The sequence below is a fragment of the Acanthaster planci genome, linkage group LG06, assembly GCF_054643075.1.
Source record: "Acanthaster planci isolate LZ-2023a linkage group LG06, COTS_SCS, whole genome shotgun sequence".
Taxonomy (NCBI): Eukaryota; Metazoa; Echinodermata; class Asteroidea; order Valvatida; family Acanthasteridae; genus Acanthaster; species Acanthaster planci.
Window position 1 is genome coordinate 22,106,869 of NC_141782.1, and position 14,536 is coordinate 22,121,404.

The 14,536-nt window shown below is 41.1% G+C and overlaps 1 protein-coding gene and 1 long non-coding RNA gene across 11 annotated transcripts; one reads left to right on the top strand and one right to left on the bottom strand.

The window, feature by feature from the left end:
- The first annotated feature begins 925 nt into the window (after nucleotides 1-925).
- On the top strand, nucleotides 926-11,897 carry LOC110980085 (uncharacterized). The gene is made up of 3 exons (XR_015425624.1): nucleotides 926-995; nucleotides 4,067-4,168; nucleotides 11,757-11,897. It is a non-coding gene; the product is annotated as an uncharacterized LOC110980085 (long non-coding RNA).
- Nucleotides 4,168-14,297, bottom strand: LOC110980063 (scavenger receptor cysteine-rich domain-containing protein DMBT1-like). Of its 10 annotated transcripts, XR_015425622.1 has the most exons (10): nucleotides 14,024-14,294; nucleotides 11,645-11,959; nucleotides 11,130-11,447; nucleotides 10,428-10,754; nucleotides 10,003-10,323; nucleotides 9,552-9,725; nucleotides 8,474-8,644; nucleotides 8,017-8,038; nucleotides 7,237-7,358; nucleotides 6,805-6,916 (listed from the first exon to the last, which is right to left on the bottom strand). XR_015425622.1 is itself a non-coding variant. In XM_022236374.2 (9 exons), exons 1-9 carry the CDS (start codon nucleotides 14,115-14,117, stop codon nucleotides 6,716-6,718), a joined length of 2,043 nt encoding a protein of 680 aa, XP_022092066.2. In that variant the 5' UTR covers nucleotides 14,118-14,293; the 3' UTR covers nucleotides 4,168-6,715. The 10 variants fall into 10 exon arrangements, 2 of the variants coding, with proteins under 2 accessions (XP_022092066.2, XP_022092068.2); XM_022236374.2 differs by lacking the exon at nucleotides 8,017-8,038 and having other exon boundaries at nucleotides 4,168-6,916; nucleotides 14,024-14,293; XR_002598274.2 differs by lacking the exon at nucleotides 8,017-8,038 and having other exon boundaries at nucleotides 8,092-8,644; nucleotides 14,024-14,297.
- Nucleotides 14,298-14,536: the final 239 nt, after the last annotated feature.

The following is a 14,536-nucleotide window of genomic DNA, read 5'->3' on the forward strand; positions in this document are numbered from 1 at the left end:
CTGGGTACCAAACCACATTGCACTCACAGCCCAGCGGAGCTTGGGGGAAGCTCGAAGACTTCTTTCACATGTGGCTGTGATTTCAAAGTGAATTTTGCCTGGTACTTGTGTGTGTACTTTTTTTTATAAACGACACCAGGCAAAATCGTTGAGTGGTTAAAAAATAGCCATTGCCTGAACTTGTATGAATGCATCTGCGTCCTGCGCACTCTCTCCACACATGCAATAGTTGGCCGGTCTATGACAATCGTCATTTATAATATGTTTCTGAAAGTGTACGCAACCATTTCACACTTTGAACTACAAACCAATTAACTGGACAGTGTCTTGTAAAAGGCATCACTCCAATGACACCCTCAATTGTTCAGAAAAGCATGGGCATTTCTACCTATCAATTCCTTTAAGACGAAATGATGTAATCCAACAAAAACCAACACAATGTCAAACACAGCTTTCATATGTACAGAAGTATATAGTTGTACCAAAAATGAACCAAAGAAAAGTTCATTGTACAGATTATTCCCATTTTTTCATTTGTTCTTATTTACATTAACAACAAGACCAAGTTGAAGAGAATGACGACTTGTAACAATGACTTCTTTGTTATTTCTTTTTTGCATTTTTGGTCATTATCTTTATTCCGCAATTTTTACGGTCGCACAATCCAGCATTTCCTTGAGTTGGCATTGCAGGGTCAATCCCAGTAGACCAGACCAAAGTCGTGACCTTCCTGTTACACGATTCTTTCTCATTCATGTATTTACTTCTGCCTCTAAATACTTATAGGATATTTCCTTCAACTCCCACTCAATCCTGCTTAAAGAACAAAAACAGCCTTGTCACGTGATCACCTCCGCTCCCCCTGAGCACTCATTCCACGTACGCATGCGCACCAGTGCTTCTTTAAGCATCTTCCCACTTCCCACATGTTTTTTATTGTGTCCTCATAAAAAACTACGATAGATTTTGCTGATAAAGGCGTCCGTCAGTTTGGTGTAAGTACACCTTATATATCTTAGTTGTCTTGTACTCATCTACGAGTTGCTCTGCCGCTGTAGGCGACAGTATAATAGCAATAATTTGGTGAGTCATTCTGCCTATCGATCTCTCATTTAGAGTTATCGTGGCGGCGGCCGAGTCTGGCAAGCGTGCTAATGTGGCATGTGTGGCCGACACCGCTGCATGTTCTAGCAGGTCTTGCCACAGAGTTCTGGGGGTCATGACCCCCATGCATTGTGCTGTAAGTGTTGTTACGGATCTAGCGGACATAGCTGCGATTAATGTCAGAAAATGGGTAGTATGTCTTTGGACTTGTGGGCCTCGTTTTCCCGTGAGGCCGAGGAAAAGGCTCCTAAAAGGTTGGAGGATGAAGCTGCATCTCACTCTGTACACAAGTCTCAGCATAGCTAGGCATGTGCTCCTGTTATATGTTGACAGGGCTGAATTCCAGCAAAGTTTCTCAGACCTTGCCAAATGTATGCAGCAGATGATGCAGAGTATGGTGAAAAGTTTGGCTCCGCAACTGACCCCTTTCCGAGGTTCTGCTCCTCGTACAGTGTCTCGCTTGGGAGAAGAGGCCCCTTTGGTCAAACAGGCTGCCTTTTGGGGGGTTCATGGTGCTGTCTGCAATTAGCGAAAGGCCCCTGTGGGGGGCTCCATTGGTTCTAATACATCCCATGTAACTGGTTTGCCACGTGGGGGCAATCATGACAGCACATGTAACCATCAAGATTTCAAGAGGGCTGACTCACTTTGGTTATATCCTCAGCCGGAGGAGCTTTTTGACGATCCTGTGTTTCAGCTAGGTTTCCACTGGTAACTTCAAGCGTGGTCGTAGGTCAAGGCAAGAAAACATCTCCTCCCAGGAATCAGTTAGTCAAGCGGGAGTGGGCCCACATGGTTCTGATCATGATTATGTGGGTTCTGTGTTGGAGTTTGCGGATCTGGAAATCAACCCTGATACATTCTTTGAAGTGGTCAAGGACGCAGCGTGCTCCCTTCCCATTAGGAATGCTCACTTTGGACCACGGGAAGACCCCAAGATCACTTCAGCTCGATTCGACACTAGGCAGAGCAAAGTGTTCCTGTCCTTAGCAGCCGGGCAAAAGAAACTGGTTGACAAGCTGTGGTCGCGGAATCCTGAACGTTTCTCCTTATACCATGCATCCACTTTGGCTCATTACAAAATCACGGAGGAACATTATAGAAAGTACATGATGCCTTCCCAGCTCGACCCCTTGTTGGCTCATGAGCTCGGACGAGTGGTTCCTGGTTTCGACATCCACGCTCCCAAACTCCCTGATAAGTCGTTGAATATGGCAGATCGCCGCTTTATGAGCATTGAGGAGGCCCATGATGGTATGGCTTGTGCGGTGTCACAGTTGGAGGAGCTCCTTCAGAACACTCTTGATCATCAGAGTTTGAATGTTTTGAAGGGCCTGGTCGATATTGGGTCTGCATCTCGGTCTTTGAGTGCAGCACAGGAAACCACTCTTGACATGCTGGACCTTCAAGTGAGGGAAGCTACTAACGCTAAATTAGCCAGGAACTACCTGTTCATGTGGCTGCAGCAAACCTGCTGAGATGACAATACTAAGTCAAAGCTCAGGAAAGCTCCAAAAGACTGGGGATGGCAACCTGTGTGGGGGCAACTTGAAGGAGGTTTTAGAAGAGTTCAAACTGGTGGAGAGCCAGCTCATACATACCAATGACAAAGGTTTCTCGTCCTCCAAATCACAATAGGATGAGGCGGGCCCTTCCAGTTCTTTCAGTCAATCCTGTGGGGGTCAAATCTCATCACAGGTGGATATGTGGCACCTCTTGACAAACGACCAATGGGTTCTCGACATTGTAGAATTTGGTCACCTTTTGGAGTTCCAAGATAAGCCTCATTTCAATGGCATCAGGAGCACACCAGTAGGCCCAAAGTTTTCAGTAAGATCCTCTGTTTTGTATGACGAGGTCAACGCCTTGTTTAACGAGAATGCCATCAAGCTTGTTCCTTGGACCAGTCAAAATGAAGGGCTTTACTCAACGTTCTTTCTAGTGGCAAAGAAACCTTCAAATTTGCGTTTGATTCTAAACCTAAAGCCGTTGAACTGTTGCATTAAAAAGCAGAAGTTTAAAATGGAGTCCCTCCGTTTGATAAAGAAGGCAGTAAAACCACAGGATTGGCTTTGTTCAATAGACTTACAAGATGCTTATATGCACATCCCAGTCAGGGAATGCCACAGAAAGTTTTTGCGGTTCAAGGTCAGAAGAAGTGTATTCTAATTTCGGATTCTTCCCTTCGGCCTAAAGTCAGCTCCGAGGGTTTTCACCAAAGTTCTGGCTCCGGTTGTAGCCAAAGCATGAATGGAAGGGGCCCATGTGTTCCCTTATTTAGATGATTTGTTAATACATGCTCCGAGCAAAGTTTTACCTCAAGGAGTGAACTCGTTGCTTGTTCTGTTAGAAAGTTGCGGTTTCCTAATCAACAGGGGGAAGTCCAGTTTGACTCTCAGTCAGAACCTTGTTTATATAGGTGGTCACTTCAAGACCAACCTCAATGTAGTTTGTCTTCCTCAGGGGAGGAACATAGAACTATTACAGTTTGTACAAAAGTTCATGACTCAGCATCAGGCTACAGCAGAGGAGTTTCTACGACTTCTCGGGATGATGGCAGCCTGTATAGAAGTAGTTTGGCTGTCTAGACTTCACTTAGAAAACACTTATTTTTCAGAGCAGTCCCATGACATAGGATTTGTGCAGAGGCTGTCAAGTGGCGCCCGTGTATGGAACTCTTTCCACGCCCAATTTTTACTTACATTGTCCTAAGGCGAAACTTGTCAGATATGTTAGACCTATTACAAGTACAAAAACGACAGCAACCAAAGTTAACACCGCCATTCTTGCAACCGTGCCGCCAACTCCAATATGTTCCAATGATCACGGGGGGGGGGGGCACTGGCGCAGACGACAAACTATGACGCCTTTGCCTTTTCCCGGAAAATGTTTTCCACTGTCCTGTCCTGACGGCGATTCTTCAATAATCCATACACTTGGCCTTTTTCTTGAAAATGTCAAGCATATGCACAGGAGACTGGGTTTCAGATGTGGCGCAGACTGTTGTGATAGTCTCAGAACCAGCCGCTGTTGTGAAAAGTTGACGTCTCTCAAGATACTGACTGTAAGTTCGCCGTAGATTGAAATCGTATTTATTTTATCTCAATACATGTATTTATTCAAAAAAATCGTTTCAAATGAAAACATTTTCTGTTTTGTCATACTGCATCCATGATTGAATTAGTACAGATTTCCATATGGTCTGGATTCCAACCTCAGTTCAAGTGTTCTGATTGTTGAAAAATACACCTTTCACTGAACAGGTATGCAGTGCCAGCCTTCTAGTGATGTAAAACTATGTCCCAATTACTTGTATCTGGCTCACAAGCCTCAGTCGATCAAATAATTCAGACGAGGCTTATATTTGCTTCTAGTGTTGCGTCACTGTGTAAACTGTAATGTATTACTACAATCACATTAACGATTACAGACACTTTGTACTTGTCATCAAAAATGGATACAAATCCTATTCTACAATGTACAACTATTGGAAATGAAATCCGTCTAAGATGATACCCACCTTGCAGGTATTGAAATATTTCAACATTTTTGTCAAACTTAACAGTTTGACTTACACTATCTGGTTCTATCTGCCCCAATACATCACAAGGAATAAAAAGTTTGGAAAAGAGATAAAAATGTACACATTACAGACAAAGCTTGACAAGTGTTCTGCAGGACCTTCTCTTGTCCAACTCTCAAGTCTCATCAATTTCATAAAGTTGGTATTCCTCTCCTTCCCCCAAAAGGACGAAGTTAAAACTTTAAAAAGCTTCATTAACAGGCCTAAAGGAATGAATACACGTCTTTTATGGCAAACTACTGGCATTTTTATAGACCTTTGTTTTAGAATGTAAGCACTGTGGCCCTGATTTCGGACAAAAATATAACATGTCTACAAAGTAGCAATTTTGGATCTTTTTAAATGTGAAAGTATTAATAATAATTCAATTTCTGTAGCATAAAATTATACCAGCTGCTCAAATGGTTATAAGTGACTCATATGACATGAATAATTGGCAATTAATCTGATTTAATACATGTACACTTAATGACAGCTGCAAAACATAGTACTATTCATGCAGAAAAGATTGTAATATAGAAATTTCCCTACAGTTTCTGATGCTAAGGATACAATAAATATCACTCCATAAAATCTCAGAAAAGTCTGTTTACACGAGTGTAATATCTTCTAGCATTATCTAAGTGTGTATATGTAAATGTGTATGCATATACAACTTATCCGATTCGTAAGTGACTTCGTCACAAAGGCGGACGTGCCACGATTTGCATGCTACCATTGGACTATCGCTGAAGTTTCGCCTTCACTTCCGGTTCCATGGTCAAAGCATGTAACTATGTGCTGTCCATGTGCAGTGGGCGTGGTGATGTCACACTTACGAACCAGATACATCTTTTCACACTTGCCAATCAAGTGCTCTATGAATATTCAATATTTTACAATCAACACTTTCACGTGTACCATTTCAAAAACTTCTCAGCCCTGTTAAAATGTTACAATGGCTAAAATGCTGCAGCACTTTAAAACTTACGAGAAACTGACTCCCGATGAGAGGACTTGGAGAACAAGTTTCCTCTACACTGTAATGAATACACTAGCACTGACTCAACACTTCCTGTTATCATGAGCCTCATACCTAAATAAAGACCTTACAGGTTTGTAAGTGATCAAGTATCAATTACGCAGTGTTTTCCTTACTCTTCAAACCTTTCAAGCACACTATTTGAATTCCAATCCAACTATTCTACAATTCAAATTTTCTTCATGTTTTTGTGAGTCACCCCTCTACCTCACGTCTACAGTGAATGCCTTCCATATATAGTTCTAAACAATCTCCTTGTACAGAGACCAGCTCACATATAGTACACTTCGTACTAGCCACAGTAGTGTAGAACCAATCAGAGTGATCCACCTGCCTCAGGCATTTATGACCGATGTTTGCATTACGCAGACAACAATCATCTCCTTTTACTTGTAACATTTGGGATCAATTTTTGCTACAACCCTTAAAAATGTATCATTCTATTTCAGTTCTCTCGTTTCATTTCTTTCTTTTTGCTACTTTAAAAGGAGTTGAGTGTCTTTTGTGGTATAAGCGTATGTTAATTTTGGTACTCACGAGCAACAGTGATTTCCATGTTATATCACAGAACATTCCATGCTGACATGTCATTCCACATGAAATAGCTGAGTAAGGAAATTTAGAATTCCAACATTTCTTATGTTCTTCATTAACAAGAGGCCCAAGTTGAAACTAATCACTAGTAACCACTTCTGTATTTGTTTTGGGCATTTTTCACCATCTTATAGAGCATTTTCACTGTTACACAATCCAGTATCTCCTTGAGTTGATGTTGCATCCTTTTCAGCTTTTCATTCACAGGACCAAGTGGGCTCAATATGTGACTTAACAAGGTACTAAGGCCAAAGGTTATTAGTCACAGAGTAATCTGTATGTTGGAATTAGACATTACTTGGGTCTGAGGTGCAGCCCTGAGTTCATCAGGGCGGGGACTGTGCAAGTGAGTAGGCGGGGTTGTAAGAACCTGTTTGCTGTGTTGTCTCAGCTTCAGCCCCTTTGCTGAGTACTTATGGGGACACTGTGGGCTGAGCTACAGTGGTCTCATAAGATGGCGGTGGAGTCTCATTAGCTGGATACCTGGTGGCTGACGGTTGTGTTCCTATAGAGGGCGCTACACTGACAGACTGTTGAGCAGTATGATAGTGGATGACTGGAGTGGCTGTGTTGGCTTCATTGGCTGGGACTTGAGAATAGGTAGTCCTGGAGGCCTGCCACAAACAGTTGGATGAAAAATTGACTTCTCTTCAGTAAAACGATTAGTGAAGCCGTGTATTTAAATCCAAAGAGAATTAATAATAGAGAATTCCCTAGTCACGATTACTGAAATCACTGGCCAAATCCTACTTTTTAAAGGTAACACTTGAAGACTTTGAGATAATGAAAAAAAACCTGAGAGTTTCATTTTGATCCTGAAACCAAAACACCACAAAGCAGGATAAAATTCTGTAAGATTGAATACAGTGATATCAAATGTTTAATGGATCCATTTTCTAGCATATTACACGTAAAGTCTATAGATAACATTTACCGCTGGACTTGCAGTAGTGGTGTTTTTTGATGAACGGCAAAACCAATAACTGCAGAAGATGCAAAGAATCAAAGCTACAAACGATCCCACTGCAATCCCAACAATAGCCGCTATGGTCAGTGCTGGAATATAGGAAAAAGAAAAGTAAATTTGGCAGAACATTTCTTGTAATTAGACTTTAGAGAGCCATATTACAAGGCCCAGTTCGTACTCTTTGGCAATAACAATGCCTCTGATGCAATGTCAATGGCAAAATGTGATGGGTGACATAGGCTTTTGTCTTGAAATGTGATGGGTGACATAGGCTTTTGTCTTGTAATGTGATGGGTGACATAGGCTTTTGTCTTGAAATGTGATGGGTGACATAGGCTTTTGTCTTGAAATGTGATGGGTGACATAGGCTTTTGTCTTGAAATGTGATGGGTGACATAGGCTTTTGTCTTGAAATGTGATGGGTGACATAGGCTTTTGTCTTGAAATGTGATGGGTGACATAGGCTTTTGTCTTGAAATGTGATGGGTGACATAGGCTTTTGTCTTGAAATGTGATGGGTGACGTAGGCTTTTGTCTTGTAACACTGTTTTGTGTCCCTTCACACTTTGTCTTGTGTTTGCCTTTTTAAGGTAGACCTTTTGATTGTTTTCCAAATCCATGCTATTTCCTGACAGCTGAGGACCTTGGTGTGTCCGTGTAGGCTATCACTGTGCGGTTTGCAGATTTTCCTCACATATTACTACCTTTTGATTAAAATGATTGAAGTATTTTGGACGCCAAGCTTACACTTTGATTTTCTGCCCAGTTTCTGTGAAGCCAATGGAAAAATTAAACACACATTGAGAAATGAGACTCACATACATGTAGCTATAGACACAACATTCTGTAAAAGCTTTGCGAAGGTGTCCAAAAGGTCAAAAGGTGTCCAAAAGGTCCAAAGGTGTCCAAAAGGTCCAAAGGTGTCCAAAAGGTCCAAAGGTGTCCAAAAGTGTCCAAACTTGAAAAAAATCCATTTCTGAGACGTTAAAGTGAGAATTAACCTGGAATGTTCCACCTGGCAAATAGGGCATTAAAACAGTAAAGCTGTCTCCATTTCTGAAAATACAAAATACAGAATTATCAGCTAGAACTTTGTGTGCCAAACATAAAACACCTGTGAACATACACAGGTGTCTCAAATGATTCAACAAATCTTGGTGACTGCAATTTTTCAGGTCATTTAATGCCTTAATTTTGCTCTTACATGTACTTGTACTTGGAGCACTGTTGCATTTCACCCACACATCTTGAGCATGTGAGCAGTAATTGTCATCCCACTTTCCATGGTAACACTTGGCTAGTCTGTCTTCGGTCCCACTACAGCGCACATTGGAAAGCCAGACGGGTCCACCAGCGGACCGGTTATAATCACGACCTAACACAACAAAAAGGTTAATGCTTTGTCACAAACCAAAAATAAACAAATAAGGAAAGAAAACAAAGCCAAAAATCTTGCTCAAAACATACATATTTCAGGAAAGTAAGCAGACACAGACAAGGTAAGAGGAAATGTGAAAGAGCCTAAAATGTGTGCAGGGTCTTGTCTCTAAATTTCATACAACTGAAAGTCGACAACTGCAAGATTTGTATCCATGGTTTTTTCACACATCCGTTTTTCAATCACTCGAAATTTGTAAAGAAACAGTCAAAGAGCACCTAAACAGGACACACGCTAAAACGAAGTGGTACCACTCCTGAGACCTCTAGCTGCATTTTAGGTAGAGAATCGAAGCGATTTTACACTCAGAATATCAGATGTGTTTTGTAAAATCAGCCACTTCCTACTGTACTGGCTCTGCCAGCTCTAACATCCCTCTTCTCTTCTGTCCTGTATAGAGAAACGCACTTCCAATACAATACTCCTCCTCTGAATGACTTTCACAACCCAACATTAAGTTTTATTTGCCCATTGAGTCTGTGTTTAAATACAATTGTTTGTTAATTGTTTTCAAATACAATGCAATTGTATTTGAAATTCAACAGTGCAAGTTCTATTTTTCACAAACCCCTTTGGCAACTTATTAAAATTTTGAACAGGTACTTGCAAGCAACCATCTTAAACACTGGTTGGTTTTGTCTGGTAATCAGGCTAAATTTTGTTCATTTGTTGGTAAAACATGGCCGAACCTGTGGCACTGTTTCCACCAGCTGATTCTACCCAGGCTGCTTTTTTGTTCATTTGTCGACCAAACATTTCAGGAACCTTTTTAAGACAACCTTCAACTTAAATGTATTTGTCTACCAGTTAGAGTACATATTCTGTGTACAAACTCAAATCATACTTTCGGATGTAAAGATGGCAAAATCAAATCCCAGCTCCTCACACACGACATCCGCATCAAGTTTGTCCCATCCAACGTCACAGACTGTACCCCACTGACGGTTGTAATTAACCTCCACATAGCCCTCATATTCTGAGCTCCCGTCTACCAAACGGACTTGACCAAACTTATATGCTGTTGACAAACATAAATAGATCATAGATTCATGAACAGAACATAATCATTGGTTCATGGTCATTTTGCTGAGAAACAGTAATACACATAGAAATCACTTGCATTTAAGGAAATTGAGCAGCACAGTGACATCAGCAGTTTTCAATACTTTCATGATAGATGGTCTGTTGAATAGTCATTTCTGAAAACTTTATTTTTGAAAGAAATATTAATGGAAATGACAAGTTTGCCCTTTCGAAAAAAAGAGAGCTAATAAGGTGCACTTGTAGCTTGTTACCTGGTTGCATTCCACTACAAGACACACCAGCATCTTCAGAATGTTGGCAATCTTCCATAGCATGATATGCACAATCCGACAGATTGTCTTCTGTTCCTTTACAATCCACTTCGTCCATGGCTATTAAACCAGTTCCTTCACCAAATGTTGCACCACCAGGAGCTGAGAGAGCCTCTCCATAACCCAGCTGACGACAAACCACGGTAGCATCAGCTAAATCCCAGTCATCGTCACAGATAGTACCCCAAAGATTTCCAAACTTCACCTCTACTCGTCCCTCTAGAGCACTGCTACCACCAACTAGCCGCATACCACTGTGTTCTGGAATTCAACAAGAGAAAAATGTAATGCATAAAATGAAGTAGAACAAAACAAATTCAAACAAAGAGAACATCCAAAATTTTCCAAAAACTTGCTTGGCCTACCTGTTGCTCTTAGACAAATGACACCAGCATCTCTACTGTGTCTACAGTAGGGCCTGGCCGCCCGTGGGCAATCCAACAATGTTCTCTCTGTCCCATCACATGCCAGGTTATCTAAAAATACATCTCCACTGCCCTGCCCGAATTCTGCAGATCCAACAGCAGAAAGTGCATCCACAAAGCCTAGTTGCCGACATACAACTCTTGCATCATTCAAATCCCAGTCATCATCACAAACTGTTCCCCAGACACCATTGATAAACACCTCCACTCGGCCATGAACACTGCTATTGTCTCCTGCAAGCCGTACGTCAGATGTATCAAGCCCACCTGAATAAAACAGACATGTGGCAAGAGAATCAGCATGAACTACATGATTTCTTTATATTCCTAAAGCACCAGGAGTATGAATAGTGGGCCTGCCAACCCCACTGGCATTATAAGAGCAAGTGGGGCAAGACAATGCATGAGTACACGGAGTGCTAAAGTGGTTTCTAAACAATGTCATATTCGTGATCATGACTGTAATGTCATTCTGGGCAGAAACTTTAGTGTGACAGCTTTTACAGCATCAAAATTTGTTGAATACTAGAAGTATTCCTGTCGTAAATCTTTTTTTTTTTTTGTGATTGCCTGTTTCATATGAAGTACATTTGTCTGTTAGTAAGAAATTTACATATATATTCAAAACAAAACCAAAAATACCTGTACAGATGACTCCAGCATCTCTCCAATGGCCGCAGTGGTACATGTACTTGTAGGGTGATGATCTACAGTCTTGCAACCTGCTTTCTTGTCCTGAGCAGTTAACATTTTCCAGAGCAATTTCACCTTTCCCTTCACCGAAATGAGCCCAACCAAAAGCTGATACTGCGTAATTATAGCCCAACTGACGACATACCACCGTTGCATCAGTTAGATCCCAATCATCACCACAGACAGTTCCCCAAGCATTGTTTACAAAGACCTCTACTCGGCCTTCCTCTTCACTGCTACCGCCAACAAGAACAATCTCACTGGAAGCTACATTAAACAAAAACGACAGTTGTGATTGAAAATATGGCCGATTCAGATACAACACAAATTGAAAATATCCATTGATCGATTGATCAAATCAAATAACCAATCAAAACTGAACAACTTAATAAATGTACTGTAGATAATTCAAGTAAATGATCAAAATATTCAAGTAAATGATCAAAATATTCTCTTTAACTTACTTATAGTTGTGCATTTGACACCAGCATCTTCACCATGGTTACAGTTGTTTTCTCTGTTTGCAGGACAATCTTGTAACTGTTTTTCTGATCCTTTGCATTTTACATCATCTAGAACGATTGGGATGGTTCCACGGCCAAACTGCGCAGACCCAGTTGCTGAGAGAGCTCTTACATAGCCCAACTGACGACACACGACATGAGCATCATTAAGATTCCAATAATCATCACAGACTGTCCCCCAAATGCCATCTATTAACACCTCCACTCGGCCCTGTAGATCATTGCTACCATTCACAAGACGAATGGTATTCGAGGCTACGGTGAAAGCAAAACAGACCTTGGTTGAAAATAAGAACACTGTAAAACTTCTGCAAAAAATCGGTTGCAACAACTTCTCCCTTGGGGCCCTAGATGTGATTGTATCTCTTCTTTTTAAGTGCACTGCACAACACAGAAGTAATTACTAGCCTACATGTATATCATAGAGTTGAACAATCCAGGTGCATTTAACATTTTTCAAAAGCGCCATTCAGCGATCCAAGTCACGTTTAAGAGCAAACCCTGCTACTTTCAAAGTCCCAAGGAGTGGTCATTACCTTAAAATCTTGTCCTTGAATAATTAATGTCAATTTGGTCAGTTGCACTGACCTTAATTAAGGTCTTCAAGGCCCATGAGTGTAAGCAAACACTTGTGGTAAGGGTGCATCTTTTCAAAACCCATCTTTGACGGAATGTTTCATTAAACACTTGTGGCTAACAAGAAATTGTTTTGGGACGACATTTTGATTCTGGAACAAAAAGAGGTAATGGTTTTGTTATTGCCCTGCAAGACATCACTTCTTTCTGGCCTTGTATGAAGTTATGAGCTATGAAAAGAAATATAACTACATGTACAGTAGTATTCATGGATGCCGCAAGGCAGCAACAAGCATTTCTCATGCCACCTAGAATGGAGGGCTTGTTGGACCCTGAATGGGGTTTCATTGTAACCCCATGCCCCGGATTGAAGGAGTCCTCTGTGATTGAGAACTATGAGATCATTTTGAATGTAATTTTGAGGCAGGGCATGGGGTTGGGGTATACTTCAATTTGAGAAATGTTTGGTGTGATGCATTCACTTTACTTCTCTGGTTGCAAGCCAAAACTCTATGGACTGACCGACAAGACTTTTGGTCAATGCTGTTTTGATCGTGAAAAGCTGCACTGCCCTGGTTAAAAATGAAATGGACTCAGCGGCAGGGTCGCTAAATTGTATAGTAAAACTGTGAAAGCACATGTAAATTTAGCCTGAAGGCTTGATGTACATGTACAAGTATAATTTAAGATTTATTAAAAAATACATATACCATTAGTCTCAATGAAAACAGCAGGTATAGCACACCGTTTTTCCTGCATATAATTATGTTGCCATAATAAAGTCACCTACACTTACGGGCTTGTTTGACCCTAAAAACCCAAGTCTCAGGGTTACCTCTGTGGGAGAGATCTGTGTGTGAGTATAGGCTTTTCCTAATATTATGCAAATTCACAGCAAATGAAAACAAGGCTGTAGGGAAGTTGGGAACTGGAGTGTCACAATGGTCGTAAACAGAACTTGGGTATCTTTCCGTGGTTCCAAAAGCAGTGGAGAGCAACAGCTTGGTCCAGTCTTAGACGCCTACATTCATAATCTGAAGGGTAAGCAGGTTGCTGATGGGATTTTATCTGGGGCATTTTGTTGACGTTGCATGCATGCACTATTTACGTCTAGGCCTAAGCGGTCGGTTGTCGCCACAATCGAGCAGTTTGAAGAACTTTTTTGTCATTCAGAGATTGAATCAGAAGAAATTCTGGTTCACTCCCTTTTCCACAAATTCCGGTTCCACACTGCATTCATTGTACAAGCGACAGACACTTGAAATTGTATGTTATTTCTCAATATCTTATAAACTGTGTAAAGATGCCTCAAACATGTCGAACTTTGACAAGGTCAAAGGTCACAAGTATTTAACCTAGTATCAAAATGTATACTTTGATGATGCATATACATTAGGCTTCTATATCATAACTTCCATTCCAATCGCCTGATGGAGGTGTGAGGCCTATCATTTGAATGCAAATTTAAAGCCTTGTTCTGAGGCTAGCCTATAATCTGATAATAAAAATAATTGGAACCTTTTCCATGAATCTATTTTAGCTAACATAATTAATACATCTTTCAGAGCAATATTTCACACACCTGAGTGATACAGTGAAGAACGTGTCACCATGGTCACACATTCAATGGATGTATGATGACTAGGCTTGCCCTGCCCAACATGCCCAACGTCACCGAACATCACGTTGGACCTAAGGTTCAAAATTACAGGTTTAGGCCTGACATCAGAACAGACAACTTACATGTACTTTGCCCACTGGCATGACTGGCGAGACTTGTTAGACATGTCAGATACATTACTAAAAAAATTGCGGCAATCAGAGTTGACGGCGCCATTCAGTCCCGCAATTAATACTGCCACTTTGTCATATGATCACAGGCATGAGAGGCGACGGTTAGATGAGGATGCTTTTCCTGGAAAATATTTTTTTTTACCGTCCAAACGTAAATTGGTGATTCTTCCATGGAATGGAAAATATCGCATAGGTCTATTTAACTGAATCACAATACCAAGGAGACTGGGTTTCAGATCTGGCAGCACAGACTATGGTACTAGTCTCAGAACCAGCCGTTATTGTGATAAGTTGACGTCTGTTTTATTTCGTTGTACCTCCCCACCCAGCTGGGAGAGGCCCACGGTCCAAACGCTCGTGTCGGTACGGGTAACGATACAGTACGATTCTGTTACGATTGGGACCTATACCATCCTTACAATACACTGTATTATGATTGTTAATAGATGTGGCTTTGTTAAA